The 23,536-nt window shown below is 36.6% G+C and overlaps 1 protein-coding gene across 1 annotated transcript; it reads left to right on the forward strand.

Annotated features, from left to right (window-relative positions):
- Positions 1–259: 259 nt before the first annotated feature.
- LOC108567740 (steroid receptor seven-up, isoforms B/C) lies at positions 260–21,260 on the forward strand (the record flags this gene model as incomplete). The annotated part of the gene is given in 6 exon segments (XM_017928375.1): positions 260–1,968; positions 2,682–2,831; positions 7,498–7,796; positions 7,893–8,057; positions 8,340–8,421; positions 19,839–21,260. Coding segments are annotated over 6 exon segments (1,254 nt in total). The 3' UTR covers positions 20,105–21,260.
- Positions 21,261–23,536: the final 2,276 nt, after the last annotated feature.

Raw genomic sequence — 23,536 nt, forward strand, 5'->3', positions numbered from 1 at the left:
AGAGAAACTGGTATGAAAAAAGAAACTCCGTCGTTTTCTTTTCATCTCCCTGACTGCGATGCGTTTAGGTGTAATTGAGATGGGGTTGTAAATTTAATTTTTACGCCCGTGCCGTGGGGCTAATCTGTATGGGATGTTTACGAAGTCGGCCCTCGTTAGTCTCATTGCTGATTATGTTGGCACAATAAAACGGGGGCAAAACACCTGATGCGTAGCCACATACACACAAAAAGAGAAGAAAGAAAAAAAAAACAAACAGACTCCGGTGGCTGACGAAGGGGTTGCAGGAAGAATCGAATAATCAGGTAGATGAATCTCCCCGCGCCGGGGGATGCTGCACGGGAGAAGGGTTAAACATCATCATCATCATGAACATCATCATCATCCCGTCGAGAAGGGCGTTAAATGCGGCACATCCACAAACAAAACAACAGTAAAAAAAACTAATTCATAGAGAGTCGAGATGAGCGTGCGTGTGTTTTTTTTTTCGTTTATCATAATAATGTAATAATAAAACCTTTTGTTACACCTTTGCGCACACGTTCACCTTTAATCCTTTTTTTACGATTGCAATTGTTATTATCGTTTTTAAGGGTTATCTCTGCGGCGAATGTACCATGGGTCTGTTTCGCAAATTACATTCGCCGACGCGGCCGCGTTTCATCCTTTCACACCGAATTAAAGGGATAACATCCTTACGGGCGACCGAGAGAGAAAGATACAGATTGTGTTTGTGTGTTATTGAGAGAAGTTGAGAGAGAGAGAGAAAGCACTTGAGCGAGTTCTTAAAGGATCTTTACTTTTATTAGTCTTGGTTTTATAGTATTAGAATGATGAGATGAAAATAAGTGATGTCAATAAAGAGAGCAGAGCATTTGTTGTTGTTTAGGTTGTGTTCACTGTGGGTGTTGAAGACTGGTTGCCGTGTACTCTCCGGGCGATTTTTGTAGAAGTGTCTGGAAGGAAGTATGGGGTAGGAAGAGTAGAGTAGTGAAGAGAAGAGTAGAAACAGAGCAGAGCAGCAGCAGCACGTGGTAGTGATAGAGTAGCGACACCCGAAAATATACAGTGGCGCGCGAAATGCCAGAGCCATGGGCTGTGAGCGCGGCCTGTCCTGCCCCCACCATCGTACTCGACGCCGCCCATTGGCCTATCGTGACCCGGCTGTGAACCGGGGACCTCCCAGACCCGCCCAGGCCAAGTCAGTGTCGGGCCCGAGACCGAAAGGTCACTAGTAGAGGCTAGAGAGTGCCGAGGGGATGACCTATCACCTCGAGTGCTCCGATACGTGCTCGTTCCGAACCGCTCCAACTTGCGAAATACTCGAAAACTGTGCCAAATTTTCCAACATTTTTCTCCGCAAATTGCTGAGCAGTGCCGCCAACCCCCCGCGACTTTTCCGTTCGTACCGCGAACTGCAATAACAAGTATAGAATAGCATCGGGACACGCGACAAATATCATAATAAATACATAGCATAATTGCGTGCGTAATTGCAATATCAGCGAGAGAGGATCTAAGCCCAGAGGGATAGAGATTCCCATTTGAATGTTGTAAAGTGATTACTTCTTCTTGTATCGTATACTTCTTCTGCTCCTCTCCGCCGGTGCCATAGATAACAAGTGTCATACGAGGCGTGTGCGATAAAGAGGGCATAGCTTTATAGCGAATAAAATATGGCTCTAGTGGCACCATCGTGGCGGGAATCGTCGTTGGTCAACCCCATACCGACCAGCCTGAACACGCTGTCGAACGCACTCAACCCTCTTCCGGTGACCAACCTGAACCCGCTGCCCGCCAACCTGAACCCCATCACCCTGGACAACGCTGAGATCGCGCTGATCAGCAGGCAGACCCCGTCCCAGAACTCCCAGATCAGTGTGAACAGTGACAAGAACCAGAACATCGAGTGCGTGGTTTGTGGTGACAAAAGTTCAGGAAAACACTACGGACAGTTCACATGCGAAGGTAAATAACAACAATTAAAAAAATATACAACCCGTCGCTATACATCAAAACCAAACCATCTATCCCTTCAAACCTTTCAGGAAGTCACCTTCCGCGCGCCGAGTGAACTACCGCACAACAAGAACCTCTCCTAATTATTTTAATTGCGACGATAATTATCCCCAGATAGAAATCACGCTTCTACTTGCTTAATTTACGAGCGCAGGAGAAGCGTACAAGAATAAAAATATTGAAGACAGAAACACAAAAGCAACTTAAGAATTTTACGGCCCTTCGGGGAGCGATTCGCTAACAAATGGCACGCATTTTATAAAACCATAAAAAAAAGATGATATTTACATGCGTGAATTCAAGATGATCTTCCTCGTAAATAGATGGTAGGATAATATATATACATACATATAATATAATACACGGCAACGATTCTTCTTCTTCTTCGCGGTCAGCGAAGCGAGAACGGATGGGGAAGAAATCATATGTAATTATAATTAAAAAGTTCCACGGCGTGGATCTTCAAATCCTATTAGAATCCTTATTTCGATCTTCCTTTACATTTCGTATACACAATAATAATAATAATCCGGGCAATAAGAAAGGTTTCGAATGTTGTAAGATTTCCTTCCTTCCGAGTGTATCTGATTACTTACTTACTTACTGTGTGCTTCTTCCATTTGTGCTTTGTTTCTTTAATTCTTATTTTTTTTTTGCCGTAGGTTGCAAGTCGTTCTTCAAGAGGAGCGTAAGGAGGAACCTGACATATTCCTGCAGGGGTAGCAGGAACTGCCCGATCGACCAGCACCACAGAAACCAGTGTCAATTCTGTAGATTAAAAAAATGCATGAAGATGGGAATGCGGAGAGAAGGTGAGGATTCGGTTATTGTTTTTTTTTTTCGTTGGTGTTTGATATTGCGCGAAACGAGAGCGCTGGATAGTGATTTGCATGGACTAGCGCGATCGTTTCCTTCCTTGATTCATCGTTTAAATCATTTAGAGCTCGCAGCTTGGGTGTTAGTTAATAAGACGCTGCGTTTTCCACGTAATCGTAATCACAATAATCGTAATGATGAGGTGCTCGGTACTAGGTAATGGATGGATAGGATTGGATTTGATAGGTAGATGGCTGTGCGAGTAAACTGGAAATACGATCCTGTGCCCGGTCTTGTGTTTAGGCCGCTTTCCCATAACACTGACCGCCAATAAGCCATTAATCTTGGCCGAGTCGTTAATGTATGCAAGCGGTAAACGATCCTTTTGGTCTCGGGAAAGGCCCTTTTGTTGGACCTTACGGTCAAGTATTTGTATATTAAATCGATCAATCATCTGCAAGAATAGAGCACAATAGGGCCCGTGTACATACATACATATATACATATAAGACTGCGCATACTTCGAGGCCAGTCTTCTCTCAACTCCTTCCATCATCGCACGGCCAGCTCCTCTCTTGTCAAAACAATCAAAGTGCAATTGAAAAGGTATTTTAAGCTCGCAGTAATTTCGTGCGCCGGTCCGTCTTCACAAGACCGGGATCGGTGATGTTTAATTGTGAAGATGCGATCACGTGCGGCTGTAAAGCTGGAGAACAATACGAGATGAGATGATGAAGGAAGAAGGCGAACCATGAAAAACAAAACTAAAGGCGAAACAAAATAATAATCATAATCATAAAGAACTAGTCCGTGGACGTTCCTTTTATTTTTTTCCTCGCCTCTTCTACTTCTTCAGCTTCATCTTCTTCCCTTTGTTAAACACGCGACCTTTTTAACATCAGGTAGACATAACAAATGAGGCCCTTCAATCTTCTTCTATCTCTCTCTGGTTTTCATTCTCGCATCTCCTTACTGGTGAAAACCATCACTTAACAAATAATCCATATGGTAATGACCATCAACAAATCAATTCAAGTATTTTTTTTTCTCAATTATATATTTTTAATACATAGTTAATTAATTTGAATATATACCCAAAATAAACCAAAATTTTTCAATTAATAAAGATTTTATTTATTTCACGATAAAATTCATTAAAGAAGTAATTAATGATCATTCCGCGGTGTTGATGTTAGATTCATTCATTTATTTTTTCTGCGTTACGTAAGGACGATATGAAGATGCTGTTATCGGATAATCTAAAAAATTAATCTGCGTCCATTATCCGCGCGCCACCCCTTGCGTATCGCGCGCATAAAATTCATAAAGGGTGGTAAGCGTAAATATCCAAATCCCATTTGCAAATTGAAAACAAACACTCTGTGGGTGAGGAGAGAGAAAGCAACTAAAAAAATGGAAACAATAACAGCATGTTGAACGAGATATAGTGTGAAAATATTTAATTAAATGTTTTCATATTTTTTTTTTAAATAATTAATCGAAATTTTCAATGTAAAAAGAAACGAATCCAATTTTTAATTAATTCGAAAATGCTGTAAAAATTATGGATTTTATTTAATTGAAATCATGAATGATAATTAGTAATGAATTCTTTATAAGAAGAAACAATTAAAATCCAATTTTTATATTAAAATTATTATTGATAATAAAAATTGAAATGCAACTGGTTTTTAAATTAATAGTTGGATGAAACTAGTATAAACATAGTAATGAATGAATGCATTGTAGTGTGCAACGAAAATAAAGTCAATTGAAAGGTCATTGACTATTTTAGGTCTACGTATTATGTAATTAAAGACTTTAATTAGAGACGTTCTTATTTCATATGTTAACTATATTGTCGGTAATCATTTTAAACTGAAAACATTTTAGTGATAAATTTCACAGCATATTTTTTTTTATTGAATTTTTATGATCGTGGTGTAAAGATTTATCGGTGCGTTCCAAGCGTGTTCTGAGGTTTTGAATAAAAATTGAATTACGTTAGTTCCGAAGGGTCCGTTTACGCTTGAGAAAGTAATAACTTCTGAATAGTTCACATGCGGTTGTTGTGATTCAAATTTTTGGGTGAGATTTGGGTAATATCGATTTGCTAATCCGTGCTTCCGATTAAAAGATGACTAAGGGATGGGTGAAGGGAATACGGAACAACAGAGTGACCAGGTAGAACCCGTTTTGAAACATAGGGGGAGAGAGAGAGAGAAAAACCTTCGAGGGTTGTGACACCTTTCCGAAGATAGGATGACCAGTGTCCAGCGGATATTATGCAAATGGGGGTCCGAGTCTAAGGGATTTATTCAAATGACCGTGGAATAGGGGCGCCCTTCTTGTCCTGCCGTGGGAAAGAAAGCGGACCCACTTATGCAATTATTATTTTTGGCGAAATCTTATTTGGTTACGGTGAGCAACCCCTCGGCCGGAAAGGAAGCGGGGCGATGTGAGGAAAAAGAAGTAGAGGAGGAAGAAGAAGAATAAGAAGAGGCCAGACCATAGCAGACAATGTCCTCGCATAATTTACTCGAAACGTTGCTTTTTCTTGGGAAAAACTACGGAGCGCATCTTTCATATGGAATGGAGAGAAGAAGTTACATGTCAACTACACTACATTAATTTAATTACGGCCCTCTCCCCGATTCAGGGAATTACTTTCGTGTTCTTCTTTCCAACACAATACAAACGACTCCACTTCTTGTTACTTACTATTATATGTGTATACTTATATACACATTTCTACAGAGTTGATTTTTGTGTTCAGTTCTTCATAATCAAAAAGGTCAACTTTAATAAAAAATCGAAATAAATAATCATGATCATCATGAAAAGCGAAGAATAACAAGGAGGCAATTAATTTATTGTCAACGCGAACAATTGCACAATTTTAGTATTAAACACACGTGAAAGCCGCGAAGGAAAATGGTACGAAATTCGTAATGGAAGACGAAGCGAGCCGCTACTTTTAGGTCACAGGCCTGGAAAAGTTTATCCGAGCTAATCACAAATCGGCGATTTCAGCTCTAAAAACGGGTAATCACCAGTCCAACCAATGGAACATAAAGAACAACACACGGACACCGGCGGATCCATCCTCTCCTCCTCCACCTTACCGTTTCCCTTCTGACCTTTCGCACTGTCATTTCCGATTTGCTGTTTGCGTTTTGTTGATTCCGTCTCGTCCTGTCGACTTATTCTTATTTTTATACTCATTCTTTTTCTTTATCTTTTTTGGTTTTATTATTTTTTCGGGGCCTCAACTTTCGCCGAGTCCAAGAAGTGTGCTCGCCGTAAGTGTGTGTATATATTTTTTTTTTGAGGGAAACCAACACTAGAATGACTTCATTCTTTATGGTATTTGATTATGGCCCCATCTCGCTGTACGCTTGGTCTTGGTTCGAGGTCAGGGTCAGCAAAGGTCATTTCCCACGATAGCCACACTCGGCATAGCAACTCAGTACAGAATTATAATACAAGTTCCATGCATAAACATATAATAAAAATATACACACACACATATATATATATATACTAAATGTGTGTGTTTGAGAGTATAACGAAAGAACTTTTACATTCCAAAAAACTCGTCCGACTTATTCGCCGTTTGTTGTTATGATTATATTTCGGTGATATATCGACCCCGTTCGCTACTTTCTTCCTCTCTGGATACACAACTCTATTCATGGGTCATGGGTCAAATCGGCTTCGATTATCATTTCTTTATATGTTTAATAATTTATTATTTCTCGGTTGATTGGAGCATCTTTTATAAATATATACTTTGCGTTCATTTGCATTTGCGCGTCACGGGACAATTAATTGTTTTTCGAACGTAACGATAATGTACTTGTCATGAAAAATTGGAAATGAAGCAAGGAGAAAAATATGAAAGGGAATGAGAATAAAAAAAAAAGAAGTATATGATGCAAGGAGGATGAAGAAGATGAAACGAGTGAGGAGAAGTCGAACACCAATCAATGTTAATTCAAACGTCAGGGCCCATATAAATGATCTTAGACAAGCATAACTTTGATTGATGGTGCATTATACCTCAACCGGGCGGAGAGGTCGAGGTATACTTACTGCATCGCGAGGCTTGTATTAATTAAAAATAGAAACGAAGAAAACGGCGTTGCGGTGGAGGATGGGGGAGGATGAAACGCGACATTGGATTTTGTTTGTTTCTGTTGTTGTTTATTTTTACTTTTGGGGGAATACCCTGTGGGATTGTAGGAGACAATGCATCACTTTCCTCGCGCGCAGACAATTAGCCGAGAGCGTAGCTGTAGAAGAAGAAGAATAAGAAGTAGAAGACGAGTGCAAATAAAAGAAGTAGATGGAGAGTGAGAGGTTACTGGTGTGGATTGGGATGCGTAGGTTGCGCGTGAGGGGAGAAGAATACGAAGGGACACCTTAAGTATTTGTGTTTTACTGCTAATCCAGAGTTAATTTGCAGTTAAAAAGACATGAAATCAAATTGAAAAACAGGTTCTCACTGCAAATTATAAATGTCTAGAGCGGTGGAATGCAGTTTTATGTTTTGACACACTTCAAGCCATATTACAGGCTACTTTCGCGTCCGTCGTAAACATGCCTATGCGAGCGAAGGGGTGTCTCTGATCATCTGGATTTTCTCTCTTTCTGTTACAGCCGTCCAAAGGGGCCGTGTGCCGCCCTCGCAGCCTGCCCTTCCCGGCCTGCCCAACCAATTCCTGAACTCGACGGACTCAGTGACGACGTCGCTCAGCAATCACACCTACCTGAGCAGCTACATCTCGCTGCTGCTGAGGGCTGAACCCTATCCGACCAGCAGGTACGGACAGTGCATCCAGACCAACAACCTGATGGGCATCGAGAACATCTGCGAGCTGGCGGCTAGGCTGCTCTTCTCCGCTGTAGAGTGGGCGCGCAACATACCCTTCTTCCCAGACCTGCAGGTGACCGATCAGGTAATGTACCAAAGATGATGCTTATGCTCGTATTGGAGAGGATAGGAGGACAATGGACTTCGAGTTTATTAATTGCGTATTTTCACATTGTTTCAGGTTGCTCTTCTGCGGTTAGTTTGGTCCGAGCTGTTCGTCCTTAATGCAAGCCAGTGCTCCATGCCCTTGCACGTGGCACCCTTGATCGCCGCCGCCGGCCTCCACGCATCGCCCATGTGCGCCGATAGGGTTGTGCAATTCATGGACCACATAAGGATATTCCAGGTACATACATCCCATAACATATAGGGGTCTACAATATAGACCATACATACAGCCATATCCCGTATCACTGCGGTGGCTCGTGAATAAACCGCGGCATTATTATTTAAACGCTGCCGGCATAATGGCCGTGTATTAGGTGATACAGTCCGTACACCCCACCACCCTCGCATAATATCAGAACAAAACCTATTCGGCGTGAATGATGTGATGTAGTGCGGATGAAAACGTGATGAATACAGATGTTAACATCCAAATTCTAAAGCTCATTCCGTATTGTTTTAGGAACAAGTAGAGAAGTTAAAAGCGCTGCACGTGGACTCCGCTGAATATTCCTGTCTCAAAGCCATCGTTTTATTCACAACAGGTAAGTTCGCAGCTACAACTATTTTCATTAAAAATAAAATACGCCACCCTCCATAATCGTACGGATCGACCACAAAAGTTATTAACTTTTCCTTCCTCCTGCTCATCCATCCCATTGTAATTGAACCTAATTCAACTACGACGCAACCCCGAAACCAAAATGAATTTAATACGTCCATGTAATACTTCGTTACGTCGAATTGACGTGACTTCGTTACGCGAATTTCGTTATCACATTACACATGGTTCACTGAATTCTAATATTAATGCTAAACTAGTTCCATATATGTAACATATATTTTTATTTTTTTAAAACTATAAACCATTTCAATTTTAACCAATCATCAATTTCAAAGTGATATTTCATTTATGAAACAATGCGTCAAGAAAAGTACATATTTTTTTATTTCCACGTGTTTATTTCACTTTGTGAATTTACGCAATATATCAACGTCATACGAAAAGTTCATTTTCTTTTATATATCATAAGAAACATATTGTATCAAATCGATTTAATTTTGATAACAAATTTCTAAAATCAAAATAATTTACAAATATAAATAATCATTTCTTATAAAATAATACAATTTTACCATAGGGAAGCTAGATGATCAAAGTTCAAACGTAAATATATTCTGTGTTCGTAGAAATTACTCGCTCAATTCTTCTTCTTATTATATTATTGTCATTTTTTTTTATTTATTTCATTATTTCTTTTCCTCTTCTATTTGTTCAGCCATGAATTAGCCATTTCTATTGTATTCATGGACGTGTGACTTGCCAGTCAGCCGTTAGCAAAGAATAAATTTGATTATTAATTGGAGCGACGCGACTTGAACGGCTATAGCCTCCTAAGTTCACGATCAAGACCAATTTATGGATTTCGATTTGTGTTAATTACACGAATGATTCATGCCTTACTTCGAGGTGGACTATTGTAACCGATCTTTATTCTAAAATGCTTGGAGTAGGTACCTTTCACCAAATGTTCTGCTTCGCAAAGCATCCATAAAACTCGATCCAATATTGGATCAGACACTGCCACTCATTTGTACCAATTAAATGCAATATTTGCGCTTCGCACCTCCCTTAAATCAGACCCGATTTCAACCGTCGCTCCGCTCCGCTAATTAATCAATCCGTTGCGTAATCCGAATCACCGCGGGATGCCGGGCTTCTGGTAATTGGTAATCTAAGATCACTGTTTAAGCGTCTCACGAATTTTCCAGTTTAACAACTTTGAATGCTTCAAATTTCAATTATCACTTTAACTTACATATACTTAATACCATTAGAACAGTTACATTTCAACAAATTTCATTAAATTACAAAAAATCATTGGTTTGTAAAGACCAATTGATATGTACGAGTAGTTACGGTGGGTCACTGCCTTTGGGATTGATGAAGTGTGGTTGCAGACTAATTGAATTTTGGTGGGACAAGTGTCCTCCTTTGTCGGTGCGTTCGGTGATTCAGTGATACAAATGAGTTGGAAAAACGAGAATTGCATCGGGCATCACCGCAATAAATATAACAGTATGAAGACGATCGCGAAGAGATCTCGATCTCCGTCGGAAAGGAGAGTTGAAGCAGAGGTAGGATTGAAGAAGCAAACAAAAAAAAATAACGAAATAACGAAGGTGAAACAAATAATGCTGGGAATACAAACAAAACGCGACCGTTGCATAAACAACGAAGAGAGAGCCCTTTGGTCAAAAAAAAAAGAATATTGTGAAAAGAAATCAACAATAAATATGAAAATGGATTTTTTTCCAATTATAACGAGCACGCAATATCGGAACATCTGCACATACGCTTCCGTGTCGAGTGCGGGTGGTGCATGCAATGGAACGAAACGAATAAAAAACAAAGCAAAACCAAAACCAACGTAAAAAAATCACTGCTTCCGGTTTGAGGTGAAAGGTGGAACAGGTGCCGCATCTGAATTTTTCAATAACACCCTAATTCCATCGAAATCCTTGTTGCATTCTTCATAATTTTTTTTATTCTTTACTTTCTGTCTCTCCTCTTTCTCTCTCTCGGAAAAGTTTTATAATATGTAGTACACACGGTCTTAGCTCTATGTAAGTATGCCATGCGCTCGGGCACGGGTTTTAGTATAGATATAACCTGAGGCTGTACCCTAAGCGCTCGTCGTGACCAGTCAAGTCACGACCTTTCGTAACCCAACCTGCTCACAGGTTCACACACACGAAGTCACACTCACATCGTACAAAATCTAAAACGTCTTCGAGCATTCCGAACCACCCCTGAATCATCTGGTCCAAGTGAACCAAAAAAAATAAATAAAAATAAAACAAGATACAACAAAAATACCCTTGCCGAAAAGGGAACGTGACAAGTTATCAGATATCCTATGATGTGCGGTCTGTTTATTAGCCACCCCCTGGTACGAATCCCACCCTCGTTTCGGCTTTTTACCATCCGCATCACGGTGCAATTGTACCGAGTGTGTAGCATATATAACTCCATTGTAATATACTGTGTGTTGGGGTGGACACACGCTGAGATAACGTGCCTGCATCTCCACGAGCACCCCTCGACACGAAAAAAAAATATATATACATACACACACACTCACCACAAAGCTTTAACACTATTTCAATTCCACCCCCTCAGAAAAAAAATATATATCGAATGCAAGACAATATATGGTACAATCTGCAAATCAATAGCACGAAGGAATATAGAATGAGTGAAAATACGGTCCAGTGATGATTACTTCACGATCCTCTGCAAGATTTTGTGTAGTCACTCCAAGTACCGTTAGCGTGATTTGCAATAAAGCTACGAAGGCGAGGAACAAGAATATAAAAAAAACGAAATAAAAATTTGTAGAAAGAAGAACACACACAAACTAAGGCTTAATATAGAACAGGACAGCCTTTGTGACGATCACTTTCTTAGATGTCAATAGATACCTCGTTCACTATCCATTGTGCAAGTGAATCTATGCCTTTCCACACTGAACCTATTTAGTTTTTATCTCTCTTCATAATTTTCGATGTAGGTAGACCATTCGATATGGCTGACCGTTAATAGGTTTCGCAACAAAACCAGTGATTCGGTATAAAATCGCCCTATTACAGTTGATTTATGAAGATGGAGATGTTGCTGAAAGCTTTACAAATTGATGTCCGAAAAATCGCTTTAAGAAAAATTGAAAACTTATCAATATTGAAAAATTATATACTATTATAAATTATCATAAAAGTTTTGACAGTTGAGCAAAATTTCATTTACAAAAGATTTTTTTTAATAAAAATTCAAGAATTACAAGAAAATTATTCATTAAATAATTAAGTTAAAAATAATACAGTTTTGAAAATTAACATTTTTTATTTAATTTATTTAATTTTTAAATTCAATTCATTATTTTAAAAAGCAATTATCGTTTAATCTACATAAATATGTGATGACAATTTTGGACATGAAAGTAAAAATGTTCGTAATAATAAAAATAATCTTTTCGACACCGATTCACCGAATTGACCTTAATATTAAGAGATTATACTCGCGGTGTCCATCTCTGTCAGACAAATTAACGGTGCATTCATTATGAAACGTTTGCGTGAGTTATAGGAACCAAACCGAACAAAAAAGCGACAATCTTACACGACATATTTTTTCTCTCATCCAATAACAGTTCTTTTATTGCTAAGATGATAATTTAAATACTTTGTTGAATATGCAAATTTTATCGACTTGCGTTCAATCTGTCAAACTTTATTACACGCATTCAATATTTTATCGTTATTTTTCACTACGTTATTAACGAAAGTTTCTAAAACTAATCAATTCATTTTCACTACTAGTTTTATCGATATTTAATGATAGATAATTTGAAGACAGAATTTTAATTTGCAAATACATTGAATTGTATTAAATCTGTCATTCCTACTAGTATTTATTTTTATTGGTAGTTGGACAACAATTTTTCAGAATGAATATTTTCCTTAGAATTTAACTGAAAAATCCGTCTTTTTGTGCTATTCCATATGGACATTTCTCAACGTGTTTCTCATCTGGTTTTAATGTGACTCGGGGCGCAATTAGGTCGAAGAATAAAGAATCGACCGAGAAATTTCCAATTTGCCACGTGAAAGCGGTTCCAGGCGTGTGCAGCAATTGGCTTCACAAAGAGCGTCAGTTTTTCCGGAGCTTTGTAAATTCGGTAGGTGTGTCTGGAAGTCTGCATATATCTGGAAGCAAATGGACAGAAAAAAATACAAATAAAATCGTGTATATATCACGACGAATTTGATTGTGAGGTGACGTGGCGCAAACGCCTCTCGAAAATTGTTTGCTTTTGCCTTTTTTTTTCTCTTCTCTCGTAGTGCCTTTTGTGAAGGGCATCGCCTTGCGAGGTGCATTGCAGTTAAATGGCCCTAACATGCGGCAGATGTTTGCCCAAGGAATTTGTTACTGTATTTAGGGTATTTAGAGCCTCGGTGACGGGGGGGCGTGATCTCATCCCTGAAAGCCCATTAAGTGTAACACAATTTAGGCAGCGGTTTCGGCGCTATAAATTTGTCCCTTCATCACATAACGAGGATTGCAGGCGATCGCGATGCGCGTTTTCTATTGTACTCTGTGCCCTTTTTCCCTCGAACACCGTGATCTTTTTACCTTGCGACGAAAGGTCATGCGGGGTTAATTGCGGAATTTATTGCACGGAAGGGACAACTTATCCCCTAATATATTGACCTTAAAAGGTCACGCACTCCGCGGATTCACACTAATAATAATAAAAAACAATAGCGAATTTGCAGCCATTTCATCGTTCTATTTGGATGCGATACAGTTTGCATTTATGCTGGGTGGGATGGAGATTGGGGATAGATTCGGATCGAAATAAATAGTGCTGACACAGATATTCCCAATATAACCAGATATTGGAGATTTCAGTCGTGATTTGTGTTAATTCGTGCGGCAAATCGGATTCCATGTCAACTCGATGAAATCCCCCTTATTATGTGTTAATTTCCATCCCCGCACCGACACTTAATTATCCCTCCTTCTCTGCTTACCCGCAGATTTATTTAACTCACTTTTAACGAATCCCCAAAAGAACCCTTTTTTTACATTTTTTTTCTCCATTAATTATTAAATTTCAACTCCACTTTCTTTTTTTGTTATTTCAATCATTTTATTGAATATTCTTTACCTAATTGCAGTTTTTGCATTAAGAAGATGTTATTTGTATATTATCAATTTTTATGATTCATTCATATCAATTAAATAGAAATGATTAAAAACTAGTTTATGTATTAACATATGTAGTTTGATAAATGTAGAATAATTGACGAAATGTTTTAAAATTAATATTTATTTACAAATGTCAGATTAATAATGATGAATAACGTTCTTTGAAAATGCATGGTGATTCAAGAAAAACAAAATTACTCATGTAAAATGTTTTGGTAACTGAAAATGCATGGTGATTCAAGTAAAAAACAAAATTACTCATGGAATTTGTTTAAGTTTTTGTAAGATAATAAGAATTTGTTGAAATTAGGCATCGTTTGGATTAGTCACGGAATGTCGTTCGACCTTTGTCGTTTTTGATGTTAGGATTTAATTAAGTGCGAATCTATGCAACGGAGGATAGTTTTATGGGCTGTTATTTTCGGAGAGAGAAACTAATTTGGTTCGGGACAGAAGTTGCACAAAAGGGGGAGTAAAAAGTTTGGCGTTTCCCTAAATATTAGTCACGGGGTGACATATTGCACGGCGGAATTGTGATTAGAACAGAGGCATGGTCTGCTTTTATTATTACTATACTTCTATATTTTTTTATTACTGTGGTTTTGAATGGGGTGGTGGAGGTGTCCTCATCCCATAGTCGGGTTCGACGGAAAATGTGTGCACAGGGCAAATCCCATATTCAAATAAGTGTTTACCTTTTGACCAGCGCTAAGCAAGCAATTCGTTAGCTATGATAAACCAGGAATTATACACACCATCCCGGGGGGTGGTTTGCTCAAAAAATTCGCACAGTATCGTCGAATTAATAATAGGGGTGTCGGAGCTACTACTATCGTTGTCCGGAATAGAGAGAGCATAACAATATTACGAAACAACGCAATAGAACTAGATTAGCGGGCGAAATCCGGGCAAACGGCGCAACCCCTTTTCCAGCCAAAGGTCAGAGCAGAACCCGAAGATAAGGTTTCAATTTAATTTATATACACGGAGTTGTTCGTTCAATGCTATCGTTACTCGTACACTCGACTAGGAATTCGGTTTTATTTATATCATGGTCGAATACAAATTCGGAACGCCGCTCGCCCAAATCGGTACATCGGGTTGGGGGGGACTTGACTTCCCCTCGCGCCGATGTTCCGAAACCTGGGCCACCCAAAACTATTATTGTTAATTAAAGCTGCATTCGCGGTGCATAATCGATGGGATGAGAAGGGAAGTGAAGAGAGTTCGGTGGTATCGTATCATAGGAGGCAGGCGCCCACATATATATTTATGGTTTAAAAGGCGATCGTCCACACACAAACACATGCATGTTAGAGGCATGCAGTTCATAGCTTCACCTCAGACTGAAACCTGCTTGACCCGTGTTCGGTTTTCTTTCTCCTTTACCATCTCGCGCGTTTTTTTTATCCTCCTTCTTTTCTTCTTCTTCGGCGAGAGGAACTTCCTAGTGTTGTACCTGGTGCGGCGTTGCTTCTTCTGCCACGCGCTGTCAGAGGTCAAATATTCAATTACTTTATGCACCGGCGATGAACGGGAGAGACGGACAAGGACGGAGAAAAGAATTTCTTCTCTTACATTTTTTCTTCTTCTTATTCTTGTTTCACTCATTCACTCATTTCTTGTTCTTTCACTCATCTCTCCAAAATGAAGAAATGAATTTATTGAGGCGCGATTAATAAAGTCAAAAATCAGACCATCCATCCCCCGCATTTATTCACCCTTCCCAACCGCACTCGCTTGGGGCGACAACCCTAAAAATTAAAAGCCTCAGATTTGCTCAGTATGCTGTTACAACGCGCACCGCAGCCCTTAGCCTAAATAAAGGATGATAGAATCGATACTCATTAACGTGACAATACTTTCTTCCCAATATCTACATTGGTATCATCACTTTAATATTTTTCTTAATTTTATTTACAAATTTCTCTTTCCCTGATTTTCTCAATTTCACCAACAGTTTCCTTTTTTTCTACACTTTAATGTTTAGAATAAATAAAGTTTCTTACTTAACTTTCTAATTAAAAAAAAATCATCATTTTCAATATTTACTACATATAATTTCAATTAAAACTAATAATTTCATTAAGAAATATTTTCTATTTAATTTTCTTAACAATATTTCGAATTATCAATAAATTGATTACTTAAATAAATAATTTGATATCATCCATTTACTTAGTTTAATTAATGAACTTTTCGTTTTTGTTATTTAACTTGACAATACGGTCGTTGCATTTTTTACGATTCACTATAAATCGAAAATTTATCGCTTTGTACAATTAGATATCATTCCGTTACATCTCTTTTTATAGCATTTTACGTGTCGTTTTATATTCTGTTTGTATTTTAACGACAACGAGTAATCACTTTCCTTCCAAATGTTACAATAATTCTTTGATTTTATCATTTCTATCGCAATCAACTAATTAATTATTCACTTTCTAAACGTTAATTAATTGATTTGAATTGATTGTATTTGTTATTATAATTTTATAAAATTAAAAGAGATAAGCTCAAATTAATAGTGGAGCAATGATAACTTGCCCGGAAGAGAGTAGAATTCTTAATAGCGTTGTCGTGCGTCGGGGCCCCACGTTGGGCGCCAATTTATAGCGGGACTGGATGTGATTTACGTGTGATTGAAAGTTGTTCGGGGACTGGTGTTTTCATAAATACTTTAAGTATTTTAACGAATTTTATCGCCCTTTGTCTGTGCTAATTGCTGCAAAGCAATTTGTTTTTTTTTTCTCTCTTGTATACACGCTTGACGAGAAGAACGAAAAGGATGAGGACGATTTTCATTTGAATATTGGCCTGAGTGGTATAACTCGTGTAGTTTACGAGTTCGCGTAAAGTTTTGGCGGGCAATGAAAATCCTTTCTATTATATCGAGCCAAGTTTTAATTAGTGGCATCGCAATTAAAAATTGATGAACACGGATTTGCATAACCGACCATGTTTTATTAATTGTATCTGAAAGTTTTAAGTCACTCGTAAAACGCGGCCGCGACACTCTGCGAATCATCAACCATCATCATCAACTCAACTTCATCATACCTAGACGATTTTCCTGAAAACGACCGATTGTGTAAGGCTGCGCTATTTTTAGTGCGGCGCTTACGTAATGCCGATTTTATTTATTATTTGTCACACAGCTGGTGTTTTTCGAACAATTAAAGTTTGCTGCATTAGCAATTACTGGAGCTGGAGTTCAGTAAGTAACACTTGTCTTTAATTGTTCCTTGTGCAGCGAGAGCTTGTATCAAGCCGGGATGAGTAAAAAGGATATGCTGTTGCTGCTGCTGCTTCATGTGCCTTAATTGACTAATTACGGCCTGGCTGGATTTGGCCGCAAACAAAACCGAGCTCCAATACTTAATTGGACCCCCTAAATATAGGTCGTACCAATTTACTAATCGTTTTCTATTTTTCCTCAGATCTATAACGTCATCGCGTCTTTATCTAAAAATTTATTTATTCTCATTTTATCCTTTTTTTTTTATCTTTCGTTTTCATCATAACTTATGTTGCGCTCCCCTCTCGATTATACAATATTCACCGCGGAAGAGACTCCTTTCCATTATCCTAATGTAGAATAATTGAACTTTCAAAGGGTTTTGTTTTTGGTAGACAATTTCCAAAGCAATCTCCGCGCCACTAACGCAATTCCTCTCATTTTTTTTGTCCCCTTTGCGAGGGTTCATCCCGCCATTAGACACGCTGCGTTTCCACAGCCGAACTCCAAAGGAAAAGTTGATCATTCGAATTACATCTTACCTCTTTTATTATTTATTTTTTTATTCATATTTACCGCAACACTCAACGTTTCGTTTAAAATTTACTTCTTTGTCTTCCTTATTATATTTTTTTTTAAATTCTAAATTCTGTTTTTTTTATAATTGAATCAAATAATATATTTTAGACAAAAAATATCTTCTAAAGCAGTGAGTTAGGGGTCGCAGAAAAAATGATGACAGTCGGGACAGTTTTTGTACACATGGATATTTTTTTCGGGGTGTCCTTTAAATTTTTTAAGTGTTTAAAGTTTGAGAAACACTGCTGTAGAAGACATTTTAGATTTATTGAAAGGTTTAACAATGATGTTTATGTCGATCTTTGCGTATAACGTTAACATGATGTCGGGTGCAGAAGTTAATATTTAAAGTGTGTAATTGCACGAAACGAACCGCAATGGAAACAACAAAAAGAATAAAGAAGTAAAAAAGGACGAGTGGATTTCTTCACCTCTTGGCCTTGCGATCGTCGTGACATCATAAACATTTGCATATGAGCGTTACATCGGCGGGGGCACCAAAAAGGAAGGCCTCATCGCGTATTTATAGCGGCCGTTGATGATGGCCAAGACTCGTCTTCTATTTTGGGTCTTCGATCCGATGTTACGGCTCTCCGTGGTATGGAGAGATGCTGAGGATGGTTGGCATGCTGGCTGGCATGGATGGCAGGGTAATAGCCTGGTGCGCAGATGGGTAAACAATAAGCCGTGCAGCGAGCCCTTGGTCACGTCTCTGCTCTCGTATTGCGGAAGAAAAGGCCCTCGACCTCTCTCACTCCTTTGTGGAGAGTGCCGTTGTTCGGTCGTTAATCGATTACACGGCTCGATATATACATACATATATATATATATTTATTATATAATATAGTAAAGTGTATATATAGAGATTTGCTAATCGAGTTATCATAACCTTAATCAAATCCGCCATGTATACGTAACAAGTTATCCGGCGACTGGACCGACAGCGAAAAGGCGTAGCGCCAAATCCTGGATGACTAGACTGCCATTGTACTCCGTAGCTATTAGCTACGATTTATTGCAATCGTAACATCCAGAATCTAACTTTCCCGTGTCTCCACCCCGAGCGGAAACCCGACAGGAAGGATGGAATCGTTCCGTTCGCAAAAAAAAAGCAGAAGAAAAAAAAATATAACGCACAGCCCAGCCAAAACTGGAGGACAGATCAGAGCAAAAAAAATGGCAATTTTAATTCGTTTATAATTATTCTTGCTGCTGAAAATTCGAAAATAATTGCGCCGACTTTTTGTCCTCCTACCTTCTTTAAGTTTTCATCCCCCTCCAACAAGGCGACAAATCTTTTCCGAAAAATCTGATCCGAAAGTAGCAGAAAAAGATCCCAACACCAGCAGCTACTTTGTTATGCACCCCCCGAACAAACCACCGCGCACTATTTCATTGTGATTTATCTGCACTCCGCTAAAAGAATCGAGCAAAAAAAAAGAACCGAACAGAGGATGAAGAAGAAGAACAAAAAAAAACACCCGACGCTGAATCAATCAGCCATTATTTGGGATGCGTTGGACCTGCAGAAGATATAATGCCCGGGGTTAAACTGTAGGTCAGTGTCACTTCAAGAAGCGCGCATTACTCTTAATCCCCGGAACGAAGCAGCAAAGGAACAAAAAAAATGCTGGACGTTTTTAAGATACGGAATATCCTAATGATATTTCGCGATGCTAATCCCAGTTTTGGTTCAATTTTACCAATAAAAAATATTTAATTTTTGTAATAATTAATTAAGATCTTTTTGTCGACTTCTGTTTGATTCTGCGGCATTTGTTGCTCCGTGTAATTAGATATTACGGCGCACCGCGTATGGCATTTCACGTATCGCTTTATTTTCAATTAGTGTTTTAACGACGCCTTATACCGTTCACGACTATAATTCTTTATTTATTTTTTTTATCCGCATCGCATAATTGCGAAATAAATTACGCCATGCTAAACTATCAACAATGTTCACTTAATGTTCATTTTCTTTATGTAACTCCGTCATAATTATAACATTAAATTCATACTTTTACTTTTGCCTAACCTTCCTCCTATTCCCATCACAATATTTTCAAGTAATAACAAAAGTTAAAGCACAATTTTAGTACGCTCATTTAAAATGCTTAATATTATACTTAAGATTTTATTATATTTAAGTATTTAAATAAAGATTTACTTTATGTCCCATAGATGGCGTGCTGGAAATGTTAACTTTTAGTGTTGTACCATGATGAATTTTCCAAAGAACAAATTCTAATGATCTCTTTTTTAAAAACGGGACGTCCCGAAACTGTGCTTGGGGACAACGGGACAAGCTACCTAAAAATGGGACGGTACCTTTAAACATGATTGTAATATGTTGTATTTTTTTATTGTTTCAGATGCTTGTGGGTTGAGTGACGTGGCACACATCGAGTCTATTCAGGAGAAGTCGCAGTGTGCTTTGGAGGAGTACTGCAGGTCGCAATACCCGAACCAGCCGACGAGGTTTGGAAAACTTCTGCTGAGGCTTCCGAGTCTGCGAACGGTGAGCTCGGCGGTAATCGAGCAGCTATTCTTCGTGAGGCTGGTGGGAAAGACTCCCATCGAGACCCTCATCAGAGACATGCTTTTGTCTGGAAGCTCTTTCTCCTGGCCGTACATGTGATACTTGAAACTGTACTAGGCAGCCTAGTCAAATCTCTCTATTTAATCTATTTAAGGGTAAAACACAAACAACGCGCCACCCCCGTAAACTTATAAGTAATATATATTTAAACAAATAAAAATATGTGTATATACATATGTAAAATAAAAGACACACACAGAAACACCGGTATCTGCGTTGCATCCGGAGGCATTGACAAACCAAAAAAAAATAATTAAATTAAATTAAAAGAAAATTACATAGAAATATGCAATGACGTTGGACATGGCCCGTAAATATTTTCAAAAAAAAAATATAAGAGATGAAGGAAAACATATCAGAAAGGGCCATTCGTTCACATAGCGTAATATCAAAAAATAAACAATATATATATTAATAATGAAGCAAACAATGATCGATGTAAATTTTAAATCACGTGTTCCTTTTCGTTATTTTCAGTACTGTTGTTTCTTGTATACAGACGCACTCTTTGTCGAGTTTTTTTGTTTTGTTTCGAAACAGGCTACGAACAAAGTTGTCTGCGGAGCAGATAAATTTACTATGAATAAGAGATGTATTAGAAATCCAGTAATATTATAAATATATAAATATGTAGACTGTAAATTTTGTAAATAAATTCAATGTATAGCAAGATCGTTTCCTTTGTTATATATACAAAAAATGAACAAAACATAACGTAATGAAACAACAAAAATATATATATATAAAATATTTGGCAATCAGCTGGAATAGTTGAAGTGAAACTTTGAAACAAAACAGCAAACCCACTATTTTGTTATTACTAATATTATTATTATTATTTGAATTATTATTATATTTACCCTTATTATTATTATTTTTATAATTATTATTTGATGCCAGTGTTCACTTTGTTTAGTAGTTATTGTTGTTGTTATATTGTTATACTTTTCCCCTAATTATATTTATACACACATATATTATCTATATGTAATATATACATATATAGACATATATTTAATTCTCAAATTTAGTCAAGAGCCAGAGCAAAATTAGTACTTAGAATTATTACTATTATTTCCACGCATATATATTTTCCCCCTTCTATTCGTTGCGAAAGGATCTCCTCATAATCCTTATTTATAAAAAAATAAAAATAATATCTAATAGAAGAACATAACAAAAAATAAAATAAATATACCTAAAATGTAATTTGTAAATGTGGATGTGTCGATTATATAAAACTGTACAAAAAAAAAACAAGAACCACCCCCCAAAGTTGTGTTTTTTTTCTTTTTTCCTCTTAGCGAAGACGACGAAATCAGCCATACGTATATATTTACACATTAATATTTTGTTTGTTTTCGTTTTTGTTTTCTTTCTTATAATTTTTTATTTTATTTTTTTTGTTTGTTTGTTCATTAATCGTAAGGCCAGTGCCAAATCAAAGCCAATTTTTCGCATTATAGTTTCGGGCAAATACAATATGTTTGAAATAAATTTGTACATAAATGATAGTAAATAAATTGACTGTATTTATAAATTTATATTGCTTTTTTTCTACGACACCCTCTATATCTTGACATGTGTCAGAATGACAAGCTCATTCGTACTTTGATCCCTTAGGAAAGCTAGTCATATAGTTTATTTTTCCACCCTCAACAGAGAAAAAAAATAGGTTTGTGCAAAATTTCTATATTTTGTTGTTGTTGATGATGTAACTGTAACTACTTAAGTCGGCAAACGATAAATTTTCTTTGGAAGAAAGTCATTCCGCATAATCACTTTTGCAGAGATTGCTTTCCAATGAAAACGAGAAAATCTTTGATGTTATTTTTTTATTGACATTTATTTCTTTACTGCTAAATTAATTATAAAATTGTATTTAAAAAATAAAATATAGTAAAGCAATTTTTTATTACCAATTTAAAATAATTTCTCAACTAGTCAACAAAATCACATTTTTTAAACACATAATAAAAATAAGTTTTAGTAAATTAAAATTATTTGTACAAAATTTTCATTCTTAATTTCTAGAATTATTTTTTTAAAAATTATTACCAATTAACAATTCTAAATTAATTCCAATTTTATTAAACATGACTTTTTTTATTTAAACATGATTTTTTAAACAATTTTTCTATTATAATTTTAATTTATTTGTACAAAATTTTCATTTTTAATTTAATGAAAAATAACTGTTAGATTTTTTTTAATTAGCAATTAAAGACATTTTTACCAAATTAATTCCAATGTAAAGTACATTTTTTAAACATGAAACATTTTTTCTAATACAGTTTAAGTATTGTTACAATAAAAAATATTAATTAAAAAAAATAATTCAACTTTCATAAATTGAAGTGAATCAATCAAAATCAACTCATGCTAATTTTGTATCCTCGGCTTGGGATTCAAGACTACATCGATCGAAGCTGGATATTAAATAAATGGTTATAAATGGTGGATAATAAATAAATGGTTACGTCATTATTTATATATGGTTCGAACCAATTTGTATTGGATTGATTGGATTTCTACTTGAAATATAAAAATTAATTTTATATTAATTACATTTTATAATTCTAATTACAAATTATTTTTGATCACATTTTTTAAAATTTACTTTTTTTTGATCTTAATAATTAATTACTAATATAAAATGGTATTGGTAATGAATTATTAAGATCACAAAAAAGTAATAACTACATATGATCCTCATGGTAATACATGTAACTATGTAACAACTTGGTATTTGGATAGTCTCAACTTGACAGTTTCGAGTAATGTATGGGTTCCTTTATACTCAATTAAAGCTTAGTTTAACCTCCAGTTAAACTAAACTTAATTGACATTTAAATAATTAATTAAAAATTTAAATGAAACAAAGTTCAAATTTTATATTTATTATAAAAATATTAATATAAAAAAATAAATGTAAAAATAAAAATCTTTTATAATAATATTAAAGCAAAAGATTTTAACATATTTATTTTGTGACTTAGGATCACACTCCATAAAGTGCATCCTAATCCCGGCTTAACAACAGACCCCCGTATCTACCTGTGTTGACGGATTAGTCGACAGTATTCCTTCTCGCACGAGGATCGATGCGAAATAGTTTTTTTTTGTCGACAAACACTTTTTAACATTGGAAGATTTAAGTGGGAACATTCGAATCGACACTTGCCGCAAATAAATCCTAATCCTAATCCCTGCTTTCTATAAATGCTCGCGACGTGACTGAAAGCGGCCCGTAAAACTTCACTGACACTAAATAATTTCAACCAATTCCCAAAAAAATCCAAATTCCACAACAACAAAAACCTCAAACAAATCGTATTCAATTAATAATAAAAAATCGTAAAGTTTTACATTTATCATTTCTTTGTATTTTTCTAATAACACAAGGATTCACACACGTTTATTATCCCAAAAAAAGCGAACTAAATTTGTATTATTTCCTTAGTTTTGTTT

The sequence above is a fragment of the Nicrophorus vespilloides genome, unplaced genomic scaffold (assembly GCF_001412225.1).
Source record: "Nicrophorus vespilloides isolate i.1.1-1 unplaced genomic scaffold, Nicve_v1.0, whole genome shotgun sequence".
Taxonomy (NCBI): domain Eukaryota; kingdom Metazoa; phylum Arthropoda; class Insecta; order Coleoptera; family Silphidae; genus Nicrophorus; species Nicrophorus vespilloides.